Here is a 20,284-nt window from a genome sequence, read left to right as displayed (position 1 = left end):
CCACGGTGATTATACTCTGATATCCATAAAAATTTGTTAAGTGCTTCAATAATACGTGATCCAATCTTAACAATTATTAAGCACCCCCTACTTCAGTTGCTAAGATCAGCTATCATGCTAGGCAGATAAACATGCCAGTGCTGACTAGCAAAAAACAGAGGCAGAATAAAAAATAGATTTGTTTCTGCTTGGTGTCTTTGCTGGTAATGTGCCCCTTATTTTTTGTAACAACAGAATGTCTTACACTGTTTTTCTGATAGCTCTCACTAAGTGTTTGACAGCTTTGAAAGTCTGTAACTAGTAGTATATGGAGCAGATAAAGCTCGGTGCACTGCAAAGAATTCTGATTGGGTCACAACCATGACTACCTTTTTATGTGTTCTTCAGTGTTGAGGTGAATTTCTTGGCATCTGTGTCTCAAACACATAATAAGCTGGTTATGATTGGGGACCCCATCATAATCCTCTATATTATAGCAAGGATTGAGTCTATGGAGTTATAGAAAAGGGTAATGATGTGACATTACTGGAAATAAGAGGGCCAAATGTATAGTTTCATGACTTTGCTGATATAAGCTGTGAAAAATACAATCATCTAAACACAAAGCATTCAATCAATGTAAATAGGTCTTACAAAATAAAAATAACTTTTAAGTCACTTTACAGATTCTTGTCTTGGCACTTTGTATTAGACTGGAGCCAATCAGATAATGAAATGTCTCTTTTTAATAGTAAGTAGACAGCTTTAGCTGACGGGACCAGAGAGTTTTCTTCTGTTTTGGTTGTCAGCGTATCACATAATTTATGGAAATGAATAAAATGTTAAGGAAAGGATAAAGAATTACTTTGTTTAATGGATATAACCTAACTTTGAAGTAATCTATAAAAACATGATAATGCTAAACCCCACAAAATTATTTAGAGGCATTTTACAAAGGTGACATTGTTTTGCAATATTGCACTACAACAGACCTCCTAGAATATAACGTATCTGGCTTTAAAGCAAATGTCTTCATTTTTCCTGTCTGGCATTAAAATGTTACATCTGAGGTTTCCTTTCTACTTGCTTCCACTGTCAGTTTTGACTTACCTGTCAATATCTTCAGGCAAATCTTTAAGGCTGTTGCTGCTTACATCCAGCCACTTCAGTTGAGGCATTCGAAGAACACATACTGGAATGCTACAGAACTTGTTCCCAGAGATATCTAGGAATTCAACTTTTTTCAGGTTACTCAGCTGAAAAGAGACAATACAGATAGGGGTAACTGTAGTTTTCCCTTGCAGAATGTTAAACATTTTAATCAAATTGAACATGCTTTAGCAAATATTAAAAAAGAAAGAAAGAAAGAGGCACTTCAGTATTGCTCTGTGTGAGATTACTGTATAGTTAGCTATGCAGATACTGAACTTGATTTAGTGTCCTTTTATTTATTAAATGTAAAGTCTGTGCTCTCAAGCTAGCATGCATTTTATATTAATTATTAAATGGAAAATGTGCAGTTCTCTGCAAACTCATTTGACTTCTAGCTTTACTGTTGGTAAATGACAGCAATAAGGAATCATGGAAATTTTGTCTTAACAGTTATTATATTTTCCAATATGTATTTTTATATATATATATATATATATATATATATATATATATATATATATATATATATGGTTCCCCTTCAAAACATCTAAAAGTTATAACATCTAAAATCAAAACAGTGAGACCATAACATCTAAAATCCATAACATCTAAAACTCATAACATCGAATTTCATAACATCTAAAATGTATAATATGTAATAGTGTATCATCAAACATGTAACTGTTATAGTTTAATCTGTTAATCTTGTGGTATCACTATGAGATGTTGTAATTTTTATTTCTATAGTTATTATTTATATAGTATAGGAATTTATACTATTTATATAGTGTTTATTTTGCCACTCTGTATGTGTTTTTTAGGCCATACAGGTAAGTGATATAGACATTATGTGTACATTCTTTATGGTGATCGTGATACAGTGGGGTTAGGAAATTAACTTTTTCCCACTGTAGTGCAATCTCAGAGTTGGTATTTTTAATTTACGGGGGGTGTGTGGGGGGCAGAAACGAAGTAAAAAGTGTGTTTGTTAGTTTAGTGCCATTATATGTGGATGATATGTTATTTTCATGTGATTTGTAGTGTTCGATTTTGTGATGGACACTAGATGTTATGAAATTCAATGTTATGGGTTTTAGATGTAGTGAGTTGTAGATGTTATGGTTTCGATGTTATGATTTTAGATGTTTTGAAGGGGAACCATATGTGTATGAGTATATATATATATATATATATATATATATATATATATATATATATATATATATTATTTTATGTAAACAAACAAAACATAGATGAATATAGGAATCCCCCTCCAAAAACAAAATACTTTTGAATTTATTGGAAGTTGTTTTCAGTGGTTGTATTTCTTGTAAAAGGCATTCACTTTAATTGCTTTGGCAAGTCTTCATCCTGTATCTGTTTTCTGGTGCTGAGTGTACAAACATTTAACTGAATGGAGCACAAAAAGCGTCACTGTGCACTGCTCATTTCAATGAATATGGAGGATGTGATGTCACCTCTCTGGGCTAATAATCAAGGAGCCTGAATCCTCACCACTGACACTGGACAGGGGCATTCACATGGAACAAAAATGAATATGCCCAGTATTTCCCAGATGCAGCTCTCTGTATCAAGCACAATTTCCCTTAAGAGCACACAGAGAACACACTCAGTCCAGGGTTTGGATTTCTCTCTCTCTCTCTCTCTCTCTCTCTCTCTCTGTGTCTCTCCAGGGCCCCAGTGAGAATCCACATTGGCACAGCTGTAGAGTTGAGTCCTCAGCTGATTACCCAAGCCAAGTCCTGCACCACTCTCTCTGTGAAACCAGTGCTTCATGTCCCTGCTCCAAGCAGCTGACACATACACTTGGTGATTTGATTTGCACACACACACACACACACACACACACACACACACACACACACACACGCACACACACACACACACTTGGGAAAGGCTGGTACAGATTTACTAGCTATGTCTCCTTCTGCCCAGACTATAAGGTAGTTACACTGCCACCAGACACTCCATAGCCAGCTATTCTAAGGCTGTTACAAAGGTACACAATTATACTGAGTGAAATTAATATTAATACAAATTATAGTGTTTGACCAATGCAGTAAGACTTTCAGGAGTGGTCACAGAGTCACCAGATAGATATGAGTACTCTCAAAAGTGGAAATACTCTATAAAGGACCAGCCACAATGAAACATTTAAACATATTTAATAAATAATAACAGAATATGAAAATACTACATATCTATTTACAATACAGACCAGTGTTTCAGTCACAGGAAATATAAAAATAACACATATGAATATATTCACACAGATACAGAAAAAAACAGTACTTAACTAATATTACTGTATTTTCCTGACTGATCTAAAAAATTACTATTCCCTGGTCACTTGCTAGAGCAAGGCAAGATGAAGTAGGTGAGAGATCCTTCTATGTCAGGTTCCAAAACAGAGTGCCCAGAGACTTTAGTCTCATCTAGTATTAAAACATATTTTTTACCCTAGATTACAGAATTGCATCATATACATCTGGTCATCTGACTTCTGGTTCCCATACCACTCCTTTTCCTAGCAAATGACCCAGAATCTTGCACATATGTGTCAATAACATACAGCTTCGCTAAGATCTGTTGCAGCTTCTGGAAGTCATAAAATAATAAACCACTTCTACTTTTCTTACAGGAGCTAATAAACCATTCTCTGGCACAGACATTTTGTCTCTGCCTGCAATCAGAACTGTAAGATATAATTGTTATGGCCTAAATTACGTAATTTAATTTCATACTATTTTTCAAAGCTTGCTGGAGCTGAACTTAACCTCTTCTCTTCCAGTATCCTCTGTTACAATATTAGTGTCAGTAGTTATAATACAGTATGACATGTAAGTGCATTTCTTTTTATGTCCAGCAGGACACACTGTTGGTCCATTTTTAACACAAGCAGCTTTACAAATGCATTTTTCAACACAAGAATCTGTACAAATCCATTTGATATACAAATGACATATAAATATTTACAAAATTCCAACTAGTTGTGCTGACATATGTGACACATCCACTGCTCTACTTCTCCAGGCAATACCTCACATCATCACAGAAGTTCTCAAGATTATCTTATGCAAGAAGCATGATGAGGTGCATAGTAGGTCAGTATTAAAAGGTATAAAAATGAAACGGCATTTTCCACATAAAGCTAATGATTCCATGCATTTAAATCATGAACATAATTATCCAGTTTATTAAAACAAGGCAACCGCTACATAGATCTAGTAGAGGAGACCTTTAAGACTAGGGCGCACCATACAAATGAGCCAGATAGTGTACACAAAAGATGACACTGAAAATGTTGGTCTGATTCAGAAACATGCCCTGTTTATTGTTAGCAAACCAGACACTGTGGGGGACAAAAAACACATGGTAGTGTAACATTGTTGTGTCGCATGGGGTAGTGTTCTGTGGGCTTACTAGGCCACACAGCACAGCAATACTGTGTGATATGCTGGTGCTCAGTGTGCTTGAGATAAATGAATGACACATTATGGAGCACATAGCAGTATTGTGTGCCGGTGCCCTATGTGTAAATTCAATAAAGGAACTCAGGAAATTATCCATTAAGCCCTACAGTCTGCTTATGAATGTATAACTTTAGATTATGGATGCAAATAGATAGATCTATGCAGTGCAGACCATTGTGCCTGGGCTAGTATTCCAGAGCAGGTAGCCATTCTTGCATACTACTGCTCATTTGCATAAATGAAAATTAGCTGCAAGCCTAGAAGGACTAACCTGGGCAACAAAAGATGTCTTGACATGTTAAGGATCTTTATGGTCATAATGGTATCAGAACATTTCAGCCAAGCATATTTACATGTTTAAGGCTGTTACACTACACCAACAGCTGTATCATCATATGGATGGTATGAACTCAGTCCAGACTCTGTCTTGTGCTGTATATGTGCAAGAAACAGACATAGGTGATACTGCAGACCCTATGCACCCATGGCATGTGCACCCTGAAAATAAAAGTAAAACTATTAAGGCTTCCTGAGACCATGTGTAGTAAGGAGTGGTGCAAGATACCTGTGCTCTGGTTAGCCATAACAGGACATTAGTACAGGTGCATTACAGGGTCACCAATATGATACTGCATGCCAAGACAAAGACATAAGATCTTACCAAAGGCAAGTCCACCACAGGAGGTGGAACACCAAGACAGAAGTGGCTCACAGAGGTGGAAGAGTTCCTGGCAACTCTGTCTGTGGTAGGTGAATAAACCCTTATATCTTGTTGTGGCTTGCATATGGAAGATGGCTGGTGGTGACTGCTTGAGTATCTGTAGAGAATGCACCAGGTTAGTATTAACATTTACATTTTAAGTTGTTCATTAACTGCCATGCCAGAAGGGGTTACTCAGCAGTACAGTTATGTATATCTGTTCTCCAGGTTCATTGGGACTGCATCTTTGACATCCTGCACCACAAGATATGTATGTGCCTATGTGCTAGTCACATAATTGGCTTGTGTCAATCTATATGCCAAGGGTTTGGGGGATTGAGGAATATGCTTCAGCACTACCACAGGTATATTATCTTTAAGTTTTTGCAAGTTTTACTGGTGAAGGTTCCAATGCAATAGGGCATCACATGCCTGATGGCATCAGGTCACCTGACAGTTGCACTATCAGTAATGTCATAATGACCTGGAAATGAGGAACACCATACAAATGAGCCAGATCGTTTACACAAAAGATGACACTCAAAATGATGGTCTGATTCAGAAACACGTAAAATAAGTTTGCTGAGACACACAACATACATGCTTTCACAGTAAGACTCATCATGTACATAAGAAGAGCAATGCTTGGATTACCAGCTGGTATTGCTTAACAGTATGAGTTAATGGCTGCCATCAGAGTAATTGACCACATTGCTGCATGACATAGCCATTCACAGCAGTGGAGATGGTACAGTTAGAACCTGAAATACCACTAGCTGAGGGACCACAAGTTGTGGACCATTTCCATGTGAACAGGGAGACTGTTAAGGAATTTACCAGACTACATCACTCACAAGCAGAATTGAGGGGGAAAGCATGCTGTTTCATTTTTGTGGATATTAAGGTATTTGTAAATTTAACTGTCTTAGTGGCAAGGATCTTTCAGTGACCAACTGTGGTCATTTTGTGGCTATCACAGGTGTAAGCCTCACAAATCATCAACTAGTTCTGCAACATTATACTGCAGACTGGAAAGGAGCATATCTAGTTGCCAAGGACTGTAGAGGAGAGAACCAGCGCCATATAATTATTTTATATTGCTGCCCGTTTCTCCTGAGATCCTGTGAGCCATAGCTTAGCAGACAAATTCCCATCAATGCCCCATGTTTTCCAGTATTACTGCTATACATAAAGAGGAATGGCCTCCCTTAACTGTCAGGTGTTCTATAATGCCTAGGGAGTTATTTTGTAATCTGTCTATGCATAACTTGGCCAGTTTTTATGATTCTCATATATGACACATCCAATTTATTTTAAAGGGTTCTGTGAGTGGGATTTTCGTCAGGATCATATTGTTGGTAGGTACACTACTCACAGGTTACATAGATAGGCTACACACACACACACACACAGGTACCAAGCAAACAGAAATCAAGCCACACATAATATGTTGTTTGTTGTTTATTGCAGGTGTTGCAGATTATGCTGGACATGTTCTAGAGCCCTGGTTAATGACCCAATCTGTAACCCTTAGCAGATGTAGGAGATTGCCTGTAATACAGCACATGGCAAAATGTATAATACAGTGGAGTGGGTTTTCAACCTCCTCAAGGGATGCTTCTGCTGCCTGGACACTTGAAGAGGGGCAATGCAGTTGTGAAATCTATAGTAAGATTTTTGTCATGCTTCCAATTCTGCCCTACATGTCATTGTGGAAACTGAGCAGGAGGAAAACCTGTTGGCTGGACTTTCCATACCAGTAGCAGCAGCAGCATAAGGGCAGGGGAGAGAGACAGGTGAGGAACATGCAGCAGTGATATCACAGCTGAGGCAGTGGTAGTGGCAAAGAAGCTGTGTCTATTCCAGAACAATGAACTATGACGCAGACAGTACAGAACAACATGATGTGTGTTTTATCACACTTCCGCTATGTATGGCAGTACATTGACTGGTTATACTGCTCAAAACCATAGCTAGGGCACAACAAAGCAGGGGGAGGGAGGGAGGGAGGAAGTGGGGTGTCACATGTCCATTCACTGCAAGTGGTATAATTTCTCTTGTTGGGCAGCTTCCCAGCTGGGTGTGAGTGCAGCATCATTATTCATTTAAATAATTTGCTTGCAGAGTGTATGTGTGTGTGCACACATGGGCACACATACGTGTGTGTTTGTGTGTATGGTATGATAACAATGGGTCATAGTTCCTGAAAGGTGTGTCAGACACTGAAAGAGCTATTATGTATTATGTATAAACATAATTACTCTTTCTCTGGAGGACCTTTTTTTTTTCTTTACATCAACTGTGGAACTTTGGAGAACTTTTTGGTTTTCATCTTTGGTTTGGAGGGTGTCAAGTGTGGGATTGCTGAGGTTACAACTAACCTAGCTACTGCTCTGATGCTGTGTATATAATATCACCATTAACACACATGTTAGAGGGTGACAAGGTCCCAGTCATCATTATTTGCAGTGGTGAGGGATTCAGTGAGAGGTGACTGTAAAGCTTTGAGATGGTGTAGGGCCATGGGAGGTGAACACAGTAGCGACATACTCTGGAAAATTGTAGGAAATCAGGGATCACATCCTCCAATGGTGGGGGTCAAGCTGACACAATGCAACCACTGGCATTGTCCACCGTGTCAGCTTGTATTGTTGAGGACTAATGCAGTCAATGGCAGGAAAGGTGTGAAAGTATGGGACCTTGAGCAGTTACTCTGACCAGGAGTACCATGTGTTGATCCTAGTGGCAGTTACTGTTCACAAAGTGCTCATTGCCTTGAGCAGGGGAAGCAGGCTGTGCACACACAGATGATAGCAAAGAGATAGATCTATGTGAAAGTAAATGCATTGTCTGATGAGTCATCCAACATGTGGAGCAAGAAGAGTGCCACTGACCACTACCTATATAATGCCCATGACTGTCTGTGGCAGGCTTTGTGTACATAGGTCACAGTAATCTCTCTAATAGTCTGTGCAGTCTGATCTGAGAGAGAGTGTGCCCAACTTTCTGACATTCTGAACCTCACAGAGGCATGGAAAGAATGGCATCTGGAGGAGTGAGAGTTGGAAGTTGTAATTTGTCCCTTTGAAGCACCAGAGGAGGTGACATTTGTTACCAGTGACCTCAGCAACATTGTCTGCTCCTCATGCTTACATTTACTACCACTTTTGACTTGTTGCATCTCATCCTATAATCCCTGGTTCACACTTACCATCTGCATAATTCTGTCAGTAGTAGCTGATTGTATTTGGCCAGCCACTGCTTAATGCCAAGTGTAGCAGCCATATCAGGTATGGTTCTGGAGTCATGGCAGCACCTAACTCTCCCCAATAAATGTATCCCCTGTGATGAGTATACACATCTCAGAAGCAGTGCACCATCCAGATGCTGCATGTGTGCACTGGAGACACAAGTGAATGCCTTGCGGGGAATCTCAGGTAGAAGCTGGTGCTCAGTCTGTACCTCTACACATGCCTTCATAACAGTGGATGTGGGTGACCCCTACCCTCTTTTAGTGCTGTAGATAGTGTCACTGTCACCTGACTGTGACACTTGCAAGTTGTCTTCAAACAGCTACAGGTACCCTACTGAAATTAGCCCTATGTTGCCATTATGCTGGACCCTTGTCTCATGAAACCTAAGAAAGAAGAACACATGATACCATTGCTTCACACATAAGTCAATATAATCTCCTTTAGCATGAAAATTATACACTTTAAAATGCATTTATAGTGCACTTTAACAGACACACCTTGTCAAATATGTTGTTGATATGCAAACTAGAAATGTCTGAAAAGACAGATTTACAAGGGGGCCTTGGTTAGTACTTCTCTTCACAAACAGTGGAATGTGCTATTTTGTAATGTAGTGGACAGTAATAACCTGTTGTATCTCCACCTCACACATGGCTGGTTGGTTCTAGCTCTGATTTCATATCCATTCCATCCACAAGTATAGAGGACTGCTCCCCCTGGCCAGCAAATGAGACCAAAATCACCTCAGTGAGGTGCTCTTGTGTTGATGATCCAGCCCTCTGATGGACCTATTTGTTGAAATCTCCTGTGTCTTTTCCTTTGCACAGAATATCATATCAATAAACTTTCTTTAAACCTGTTGCAGATACCAAGTATGGCCACCTACAGAATTCACACTCCCTGCCAAACCTGGTGACAGTAATGCTCATCTGTGGCAGCTTTGCTCAGGAGGTACATGCAATGTGTCGAGAGGTCCAGCAGTAGCACTTTGTTCTCCTGGACAGTGAACATTTTCAGCTGTTGCCTCACTTGGATGATCATGCTGGTGTTTGCATACCTATGGGCAAAGTATGTCAGTGGATGTGCATGGCATATTGTGGGACCCTGATATCTATGGCAACCTACTTCCTATGCTCCTTATTTAGTGCTATGCAAAGGTTGTCTCCATACTTTTCTGTACTGTACCCACAATCATAGAACCCCCCCCCATATACCTATTTACCAACTGCAGTTAGTGCTATGCAAAACCTTCTTCTCAATATATATTGTAGCCATACCTCAGCATGAGATTCTGGAACCCCAAATCCCCTTTGGTACATCCTTCACAATGTTGCCATTATACTGTAATGCTCCCCTCCAAAAAAAAAAAAAAAAAAAAACAAAACACAGGCAGATGGTACAGTGCCATGACAGTGTCATGGGTTTCCAGTTAAATGGTCATTATAACATCTGCCTCAGTGTGCATGACATTGTAGGGTTTGTTATTCTTGTTGTGGTACCTTGGCAGTCAGGACTCCTTGCCAAACTCTCCAAATCCCTTCTTAACTGTGTGTAATACTGCAGGTTTTCAGAACTGAAATTCTCCCATTCCTTAGTTGTACAGTATTGCGCAAGGCAATGCAAAAGTGTTGATGCTTTATATCATGCTAATAAGTGCCCATTAGCTTGGCAGTTATGTTAACGAAGCTACTTAGTGGCATTGGTTCTGAATTGCTGCCATAGAATTGCACCACCCAGATGTGGAAGGTTGGGTGCCGGGCTGGCAACTCAACACTTTAAAACTCCACTGCCAATCCTGAGCGAACAGGTGATCCACTGTGGCGACCCCTAACCGGGAAAAGCCGAAAGAAGAAGAAGAATTGCACCACCCAGATATGCTGGTGAGGAGCTGTACACATCATGGGGCTATGTGACGTGATCAGCATACTTAAGCATATGGTATATGTATTCCTGTAATGCCATGATGCATCACTCTGTGCATTCCTATTAATGTGGAATAATGCTATGGCAATACAGCATCAACACACTTGAGAGCTGCATTGTCTGACATGTGATTTAGACATGTGCTTCCATATGTATGGCGCTACTACCATTTTCTTCTTTGAGTGGACCTGACTGAGTGGTCATGACTACTTCAGGGTACTGTAAAATGCAGAGTTACACCATATTGTGCCAGGAAAAACAAGATTTTATTGTTCTTCCTGCACAGGGAGCTTAAGTCCATGGCTCTATAATGGGCTCTTGCAAAAGGTGGATGCTTGGCATAAACTTGCCAAGATGTTGAGTGATGCCACTAGCATCACCAGTTCTGGAAGACAGCTACTGCATCATTACAATGACCTGAGGTGGGACATCCTGCCTGTTTTTGACAGTGGGAGACACAGATTAGGAAGAGACAGACAGAAATTTATTGTGAGCATTTTTTAAAGTACTACTGTTTTCTGGCATATTACCTAGTTCATATGTGCACTTAGGAGTGAATATGTTGTTTTCAGTGGCAGACCAGAAGGAGATTACATGGCTGGATATCAAAGAAGGCAGTAGACTGTAAAACTGTAGTTGTGTTGCTACTATATGTGTGATTATTTTTTCTCACTTTTCTTTTTCAGTTCCTGTGGTGGAAAAGTAGGAGGGGGTGCCTTGATCATCTTGGTCCATGTCAGCCAAAACATGTAACACTGAGTTATCAGTGGTCAGCAGGGTTGCCTGTTAGCAGAGGAACAATGCTTCCTTTACTGGAGGTGACCTGAGGATTCACTGGTACCCTCTTTGTCTACTTCTCAGGAGGGGATGAAGGCTCCTATTCTGAGAGTGGTCAGCAAGGCTCTGTTTGGTTCCCTGGCATCAGTTGCAGTAGTTGTTGATAGTTGAAGTATAGTAGCAACTGAAAGCCTGCAGCAGCAAAAAGAGCATCTTCTGGCATGGCTTATGAAGTTACACAATCAGCAGGAGCAACCTATCAGACGACTGGAAGAACAACTGATCCATAATTGTGGTAACCCATGTGGATGCTGCTTAAATTCGTTGCCTTCTGGGCTGGCCTGCCACCTGACCATGCCAGAACACTGCCCTATAGTCTTCCTGGTGTTCTTCTCCCTTTTTTGTCATTGCCCATTCTGTGTTCATTGTTCTATCCTCCCCATCTCCATTAGTCAAACTCCTGTATGTCTATGTCCATCCACTATTTTACCGAATATTTGTGGGTATATCACCTCTGCCTGTCTGCAACTACATTATGTATGTCTGTCTGCTGCTACTACCTGCTCTTTTCCCAGTATCCTGCCCACATCCTTCTAGCATTAATTTCCTCACCTAGCCTTATTTTCTGTATTTGTGGAAAAGGGGATTTTCCCCTAAAAATCCCTTCTCCCTGTCCCCACCTTTTGTAAATTATAGTTACCATTGTATTTTTCCCTCAGCTTGCTGTTATCCCCTTTCCTATCTACTCTATTGCCTACCTTTTATATGAAGAGCCCGTTGAACCTGTGCTGTGCACCATTCAGAATGGTCTATTATGAGGTTGTTGTGGTGCCCTTATTGTATCTGATGAGAGCAGAATGCAGCCATTTGGCCTTGCATTGCACACATGAGCATGCTTCCAGTCCACCCCTCTCCCTGCCTTCCTTGTCATGCATGTCACATTTATCATGCATCCATTGAACAGCCTAGCACCATCTCTTCCATTAAGACTACAATTCTCTTTATTAATGTGGTACTCTGATCAATGTGCAAGCACTACTCCTTGACTAACACATCTGATTAGCTATACATCTCTTTGCAGTGACCCCCCCCCCTTGAAAATTAACAATGCGGAGGTGTGTAGTACTTGTCTAGCAATCCCCTGCAATAATCTATATCTTCACTGCTCAATCCTTTATCAAGTTAGTAAAACAAAGGCCAATAGTAAACACTACAACTACATTTATTTTAAGCAAGCCACTCCCACTAATCACATGTAGCCTATCAAATTGCCCCTTCCTACCAGACTACACAGCCCATTCACTTTTTCCTAACTAATTACTCCACCCCACCTACACTCACTTTAATTTGCTATTCACTCAAATTCAGTGCTAGAAATTCCTAGCTAAACTTACATCTATTCCATCAAGGAGTTTTATCCCCATGCCCACACGAAATAAAACACACACATTTCAAGATATCTTCAGCCATCTACAAACCTGCACTCGGATCACTTCATATATACCATAACATGTTTTCAGGACTCACTACACATCTCCCTCAGGTATGATAAATTCATAACCAAATTCCTTAACACTCTCCTAAATATTGCACCCCAACTTACAATTAGTTGTGATGTCCACCCAAACCCTGGCCCCATAACCTCCACACCACAACCTATAAACACATCCTCCCTCCTGTCTGACAGTATCTTAAACCAACCTAGAAAGGGATCAGATCTAGTACTCTTAAATATAAATATCAGAAGCATACTTAATAAAATTCAGGATCTTCACACTACCCTCTCATTTATATACACCTGACATAGTACTACAAACAGAAACATGGTTGAAACCACATATTGATGACAACAAAATTATTCCTCTAAGTTACAATATTTTAAGGGCAGATAGAAAAGACAAAAGATATGCAGGTCTAGCCATAGTATTTAAATGTAATCTTATACTGCAACCATTAGACCTAATTATCCTACATTTTAATAATGCCGAAATACTCTACACTAAACTGAAAATTAATTCCAAGAAATACTTAGTCATTGTAGGAATATATATATATCCCACTGGCTAATAACCTGACCACTATAGAGCATCCTCCACTGGATCTCAAAAAACAATACCCAAAGAAACAATCATCCTGGGTGATTTTAACACAGATTGGCTAACATTCATGTCACAGAACTCTACTAACCATATTAACCTTCATGGCTTTACCCAAATCATTCAAAGTACAACTAGAATACATAAAACTTAAATATGCAGCCCACCCTCAACTGGAATCTAACTAATACATCCCACTCACTATATTCTGGATGTCTTTCTCACAGCCTTAGTGGCCAAATACCAACCTACTTACTTAAGCAACATATGTATCCTCTTAAACACACCATTTATCCCCATATCCAAAATAAGAAAAATGTCAACACTCAATCCTTTATATTCATATTCAGTCACTGTAACTGTACTCCTTTTAAAATACTTGGCCCTAGATGTGGCCATTGAATATTTCAATTCCACCTTCCTCAACATACTTAGGACAATTCAGACAAAGTCAAACTATGGCCCTTGGTTAACTAAGGAAACTAGAGATCTACTCAAACTGAGAGGTAAGGCCTGGGAAATATGGTACAGTAATAAACCTCAATCTGATCAGCTAGCATTCCAAGAACTCAGAAACAAAGTCAAAAAACAAATTAAGCAGGACAAAATAAAATATTCAAATGAAACATAAAAATAACACACAAACATTTTTGTCAGCAATAAAAACAATCCTACAACCTGGCCAAGCATCAACCCCACATTCCTCTTACTCAAACAATATATGTAAGTACTACTCCTTAGCTTCACTGAAAGTTAATCAATACAGGAATGAAGGTAAAATAGTGTCAACCATCTTTCTTGATCTGTCAAAAGCTTTGACACTGTCTCCCACCACAAACTACTACCAGTACTCTCGAACCTAAATCTTAATCACTCTGCACTTGCATTGACCAGAAGTTACTAAACAGGATGGAAACAAGCTGTAAAGTGGGAAAAAGACCTCTCCCCTCTACTTCCAGTCACATTAGGGGTACCCCAGGGTTCTGGTATTCTTAGCCTATTTCTCTTCATTCTCTTTACTAATAATCTTAACGGTTACTTCTAATGCCTCATTAGTCCAATATGCTGACGATTCCATGCTTATATGCGCTGCCCCTTCCGTGCAACAACTCCAACGTATAACCCAAAATTCCGTCTCTGCAATTGAATCCTGCTTCTCAGAATCTCAACTCATACTCAACCCTAGTAAAACTAAACTTATGATCTTCTATCCCATTATAGCCAATGACCTTCCTCCCTCTTTTCTCCATGAAAACTGTAGATAATACAACTATTACACCAGTATCTTCTACATAACTCTTAGGCATCATGATTGATAACAACACGAAATTTGACATACACATATCACAAACTATAAAGAAAATACACAAAAAACTAGGTGCACTATAGAAATAAGCAATTTCTAACCAACAATACTAAGATAGCCATCGCAAAAACACACCTACTCTCCAATCTCCTCTATGTTTCACTCATATTCACCAATCTGAAGAATTCGGACCTAGGTAAACTGTAAGCTTGTTATTATAAAATAGCAAAAATTTGCTATAGACTCTTCATATCAAACACACCACTGTCTACCCTTGAAACAACTTTCCTGGCTGGAGCTACCACATCTACTAATGTATAATCAGCTGATAACTGCTCAAAAACTACTTTACCAGCCAGATTAAAAAAAAAAACAGTTCTCCAAAACATAATTGAACCTTATTCCAATAATCAAGTATTACGGTCCACTAATAAATCTCTCCTAAAAGTTAACAAAGCTAAGAATACTGGTGGAGACTCTCTTTTTTCTAATCACATAGCAAAAGTCTGGAACTCACTCCCTGTAGCCATCTAACAGTGTTCATTTTTAAAAAGTTACTTAAAACCAATGTATCTAGTGGATGGCTCTGCTCATGTAACAGCCCAGGTTATCTTAGTCCTTCTACAATAGATCTCACTATCCCACATAAGCCATATCTACATATCACCATCACTTACTGTCTTATACACCAACTCCTATATCAATTCCAGTCCTTGGTAATCAAAAACTTGACTTTTCTCTTTTTGTAATTTCAAAATACTATAAACTATCTATCAGTTATGTAGCTCAGAACATTTCTAGCTGAAATTCATTGCATACAATGATTTATATGTGTATTGAATGCTTTTTTTACTTTGTTAATCTGTACTCATTATTGCAATATAACTAGTTGTATGTATTTTATCTTTATACGTTGTCCTGTCAAGCTTTAACACATTTGGATTCTACATATGTAATATAACATTTTATTTGCCTTTCTTACACTTGTTGATTGTATGTGGAGCTTTTCTCCCCGAGCCTGTGCTGAAAATGGTTTTGACGCAGTTGGACTTTCCCAATAAACAAATGTAAAATAAATAAAGCAATATATTTGTTTATCTGAACAGGATTTACATCCCAGTATAGAAACTGTAGTTGGAAAATTAGAACCATTCAAAATGTTTTGCAGCATACTTAAGTCTTTTGCTTTCAGTTCCTATCATCTTTAAAGAATAAACTGAGAGAAGCCAATTGCTTACGTTTGGGCCCATTTTAAAGGAGTCATTTAGCTGATAGATGGAAAACAGTGTAATTCCTGTTCTATTATGGATTTGAGCAACTGATATTCTAAAGTCAATCAGTCCACCTCCCTGACATATAGTGAAGTTGAAGATTATTATTATTATGAAGAGTGTGCAGGAGATAACATCAGAGCATACCTCTCTGGACAAAACCATAAATAATGGAGAGACAAAGGCCCAAAAATAAAGGCACTTTTTAAAATATTGTTCTTACAAACTTAGAAAGTTGATAGAATAACAGGTTTTGCATGAACATGTATTTTCTGAAGGATATGAATATGAAACTCAATTGTCTGTCATTATTTTCTGACTTCAACCTTCAATGGCTTGCTAGTGATATGCCAGATAACCACAATGTTATAAGAAACAGACCAAAAATATAAGGCAAAATCTGGGCATTCTGCAAAAATCTGTACAGTTGAGAGGTATGCATCAGAGCCATTGTTAGCAATTCTGGCACCCTGTGGAAATATTAACTTTTTGAATTTAGAATCTGCCCAGTAAGCATTTATTTTGCTGTGCCACTTCCCTTTCACTCTGTTCTCAGGGGGACAAATCCAGGTGTGCACAACTCCCCTCCCTAAGTCCTTTTCTGCTATGTGACCATCAGCATCACTCCTCACAGCTGATACTTCACAGTAGGATTGGCGTAAGAATTAGGCCTAAGTCAGTGCTTTGCAATTGGTGCCAGTGAGCCTAAATTGCCTACTTCCTGACCAAACAAGCCTGGAAGAAGAGTAACCTTGCAACCCTGAAGAACATTTTGATTTTAATATTTGAAGTATCAGTGTACCTGTATAATATATGGATGCTAGTGACGGATAAACATGATACCTATGTATCTGAGCACTGGTATATTGTCTAGTGTAAGTTCCTGTGGATTAGATGTCATTAATAACTGTACAAGTTCACAAGAACGTGTTTGCCTGTAAATCATTTCAAACAAGAAAGATGGGGATGTGGCACCTTTTACAGTCACAGCTTCCTTATTATATAAACAAACTGGGAGTCTTTTAAATGTTGCAGCTAGTTCCTTGACAAAGAGGTGAAAAGAAAACAGATTCTCATAGGTCTCTTATGGGGTGATTTTTGACATGGCTAACTTTTTCTCTAATATGATTAAGGTGGGTAGGTAGTTACTGAGCCAGTCACGTGAGGTGACCAAGGAGGCAGCTAACTTTAAATGTTCAAGGCATATATGTGGTTTGTGTTGTCACAGGCCTTTTTGTGTCTCACAAAAACTGCACATTGCTGGACTATTGTCAATATTTCTGAGTGTGAGATCCAAAAATGACAAAAATGGATATTATATAGTGCCCCTGATAACATATTTGTCAAGCTATAACTTACAGTTAGGTGGGCTAAGTGAATAAGTGGTCAGTTTAGATGGGATAAGTGAATGGTCAACTAATGTACATAGCACCTTCGAGAAGTGGAGATATAAAGGGATAAATTCAGAGGTTCCAGGTTCTGTTGGTCATTCTTAAAATAATCTGACCATCTAATATTCACAATAAAGAAAGGTACTTAATTTCAAAATCATTAAGATACTCCTGCTCCAAGGGGGCATAGTAATATGGCGAGATGTCAGCTTAACATGCAGGTGTATGGGGGGATGACGAGGTTAACTAAAGGTATTAGTTCAAGGTGGACAAAAATAATGTTGTGATTTCACTGGGACTTTACTTGTTTCTTCCATCTGTACTATACTTGTCAGATTTGCTGAAGCAGGGATACAACAGAGGAAGTCTTTTGCCCTTTGCAATAACTCAATTCATATAATTTGAAAGCAAAGCAAAGAGAATTAGTTAACTGAAGTAGAGAGGAAAGTAAGTGGATACCAGATGGAGATAACACTATGGATAAAGGCTTTATTCTGTAGAATGCATAACAGCACTAGGGAACTAACTGTAGCCATGTATAAGAGTGAATGCCGCAGTACTCAGTGCTTTATTAACTAAAGGAAAAAAATACTGTAATGGCACTGATGATGTTAGATCTGTTCCTTAATAGATGGATATGTGGACCTTTTATGTAGCTCTTGTACATACTTCTGTATTTGAGATTAAGAAATACATGACAGAATATTCAGAGTTTAAAAAGCATGGGGTGAAAGGTAGGCTTTTGACTGTAGGAAAGGTTTTGAAACAACTCTTGAAACTAAAAGAAAACAATACAATATAAGCTACAGGGGTTCACTTGAGACTTCTAAAAGTAGTTAGGAAGAACTGTTGACACAACTTAGTGAAGTCTTATCACACTAGTAAGATAGGATGATATATCAGTACTTCTGGAGAATTAATTTGATTCCTTTCAGCTAAAGTGGAAGCAGAGCAGAATAAAATAACTACTTAATCTGGCATCTCTGGTAAAATGATGATGCTGTTATTAGGTAAAATGATATCAATCACTCTGGGGTGTTTAACAATGATGATTCATTGTCTCACTGTAGCGCTTCTTCAGAAGAGTCTGGTGTTTTAATTCTGATTCTATACTGTGGAGTTTTCCGTAAGCAGGTATGGAATACAAGAACTTGATATATTTTGTTGTTGAGTATTTAATCTGTTTGCACTTCTTTATTTGTTTTTTGGAAGGGGGAAATATAATTAATCTTCAAGTGGTTCTCTTCAATTTAGAGGCAGATGAGTAATGGAGTGATGTGACCTTTAGTTAGTAAAGAAGCAAGGCTGCCTAAAAAAAATTGCCCTTACATTGTCTATCTCCTGTGCTAAGTGCATAGGTATCTGAGTTCGTAGGTATAGAATAATAAAAAAAAGAATTTGCTTTTCCTGTAAACTATGAAATATATAATGATGTATGATAACTAGATGCATGTTTTAGGGATTGTGAAGTCCATAAAAAGCTTTTTTTTTAAACAGTGATACTTTTAGAATAGAATATGATGTTGAGATCATTGAGGATAACTGAAGAAGTATATGATTTAAGAATATGTGTTTTCTGATCTGGTACTCTAAACATATGGTAGATTATTATCACAGAAACAGACATTGATGACACATGAAGATGATATAGCTAGCTTCACTGATCCATATGTCTGCAAATTACATTATCTACTTTGCTGAGTTAATTGCTTATGCCTGTGATAGACACACCTCAATTCGCCTGCTTTTTCTACCTAACTGCTGTACTCCACCGGGAAGGGAATTGTATATCTACAAGCCTCTCTGTGAAAAAATACATCTGCAAACAGACCTGTGCCTCTACGCCATTAATTCATTAAACATTAAAAACCAAATTGTGTATATTATTTCCATATGAAAAATATAATTTTAGTTAAATGGTTTACTTGCCTTAGTTGTTCATTACATATGAGTTTCATTTCCACCTTACCACATCTACCCTAAGTGTGTATCACTTCCAAGCTTCACATCTGATTCTGCCAGTAACTTCTTCTAAAATGTACTGTTTTTGCAGGAATTATCTTACATGGAAGATTTGTTTTCTCATCCTGGGACAGGGTTTTTGATATGAGATTTTTCTTCACCTGACTTGATGTAGAAGACAATGCTGAGTTGTCAGCTCATGATCAATAGATGAGAAAGAGATTTCTTCCTTCACACCCCATTTCTGTGGAAAAGTCATTTTGTGGCATGCCTGAAGTGCACACACTCTCATGTACATACTGGAAACACTGCTGCTTGGTATACAGTCCTACCAATGGCCTTCTCAAGAGGTTCAGTACCCCTAATACAATGTCATCATTCCTCACAAAAAAAGGTAAACAGTCTACTGGGAACTTGAATATGGGCTTCCCTCTTATTACTCCTCATCCCCAGTCTCAGTGTATTCCTGAATGTGATTTGAGAGTCCCAGTCTCAGTGTATTCCTGAATGTGATTTGAGAGTCCCAGTCTCAGTGTATTCCTGAATGTGATTTGAGAGTCCCAGTCTCAATGTATTCCTGAATGTGATTTGAGATTCCCATTCTCAGTGTATTCCTGAATGTGATTTGAGATTCCCAGTCTCAGTGTATTCCTGAATGTGATTTGAGATTCCCAGTCTCAGTGTATTCCTGAATGTGATTTGAGATTCCCAGTCTCAGTGTATTCCTGAATGTGATTTGAGATTCCCAGTCTCAGTGTATTCCTGAATGTGATTTGAGATTCCCAGTCTCAGTGTATTCCTCAATGTGATTTAAGAGCATTTCACATATAAAAGCCTGTCTGTGCTTTGTTCTGCTTTTACTTCTTCTGAATACCATTACAGCCTTAAAATATATTGATTTCTTTGATGTCTTAATTATCTTATCTTTTACTTTCAAATCTTTCAGTTATAAGCCCTTTAAATCTGTCTATGTCTTCTG

General features: G+C 38.6%; 1 protein-coding gene across 2 annotated transcripts in view; it reads right to left on the bottom strand.

Moving 5' to 3' along the window:
* LRRC2 (leucine rich repeat containing 2) overlaps positions 1–20,284 on the bottom strand; it is a 1,468,862-nt gene that overhangs the window by 289,826 nt on the left and 1,158,752 nt on the right. For both annotated transcript variants that reach the window (XM_044064216.1, XM_044064215.1), the window contains one exon: positions 1,090–1,235. In XM_044064216.1, coding sequence (XP_043920151.1) covers positions 1,090–1,235 — 146 coding nt within the window. The remainder of the gene's footprint in view (positions 1–1,089; positions 1,236–20,284) is intronic.

Source organism: Protopterus annectens, chromosome 2.part2 (assembly GCF_019279795.1).
Source record: "Protopterus annectens isolate FY-2018-M chromosome 2.part2, PAN1.0, whole genome shotgun sequence".
Lineage (NCBI taxonomy): Eukaryota > Metazoa > Chordata > Ceratodontiformes > Protopteridae > Protopterus > Protopterus annectens.
The sequence above is the reverse complement of the archived record's forward strand: the minus strand, read 5'-3'. Positions and strand labels throughout refer to the sequence as shown.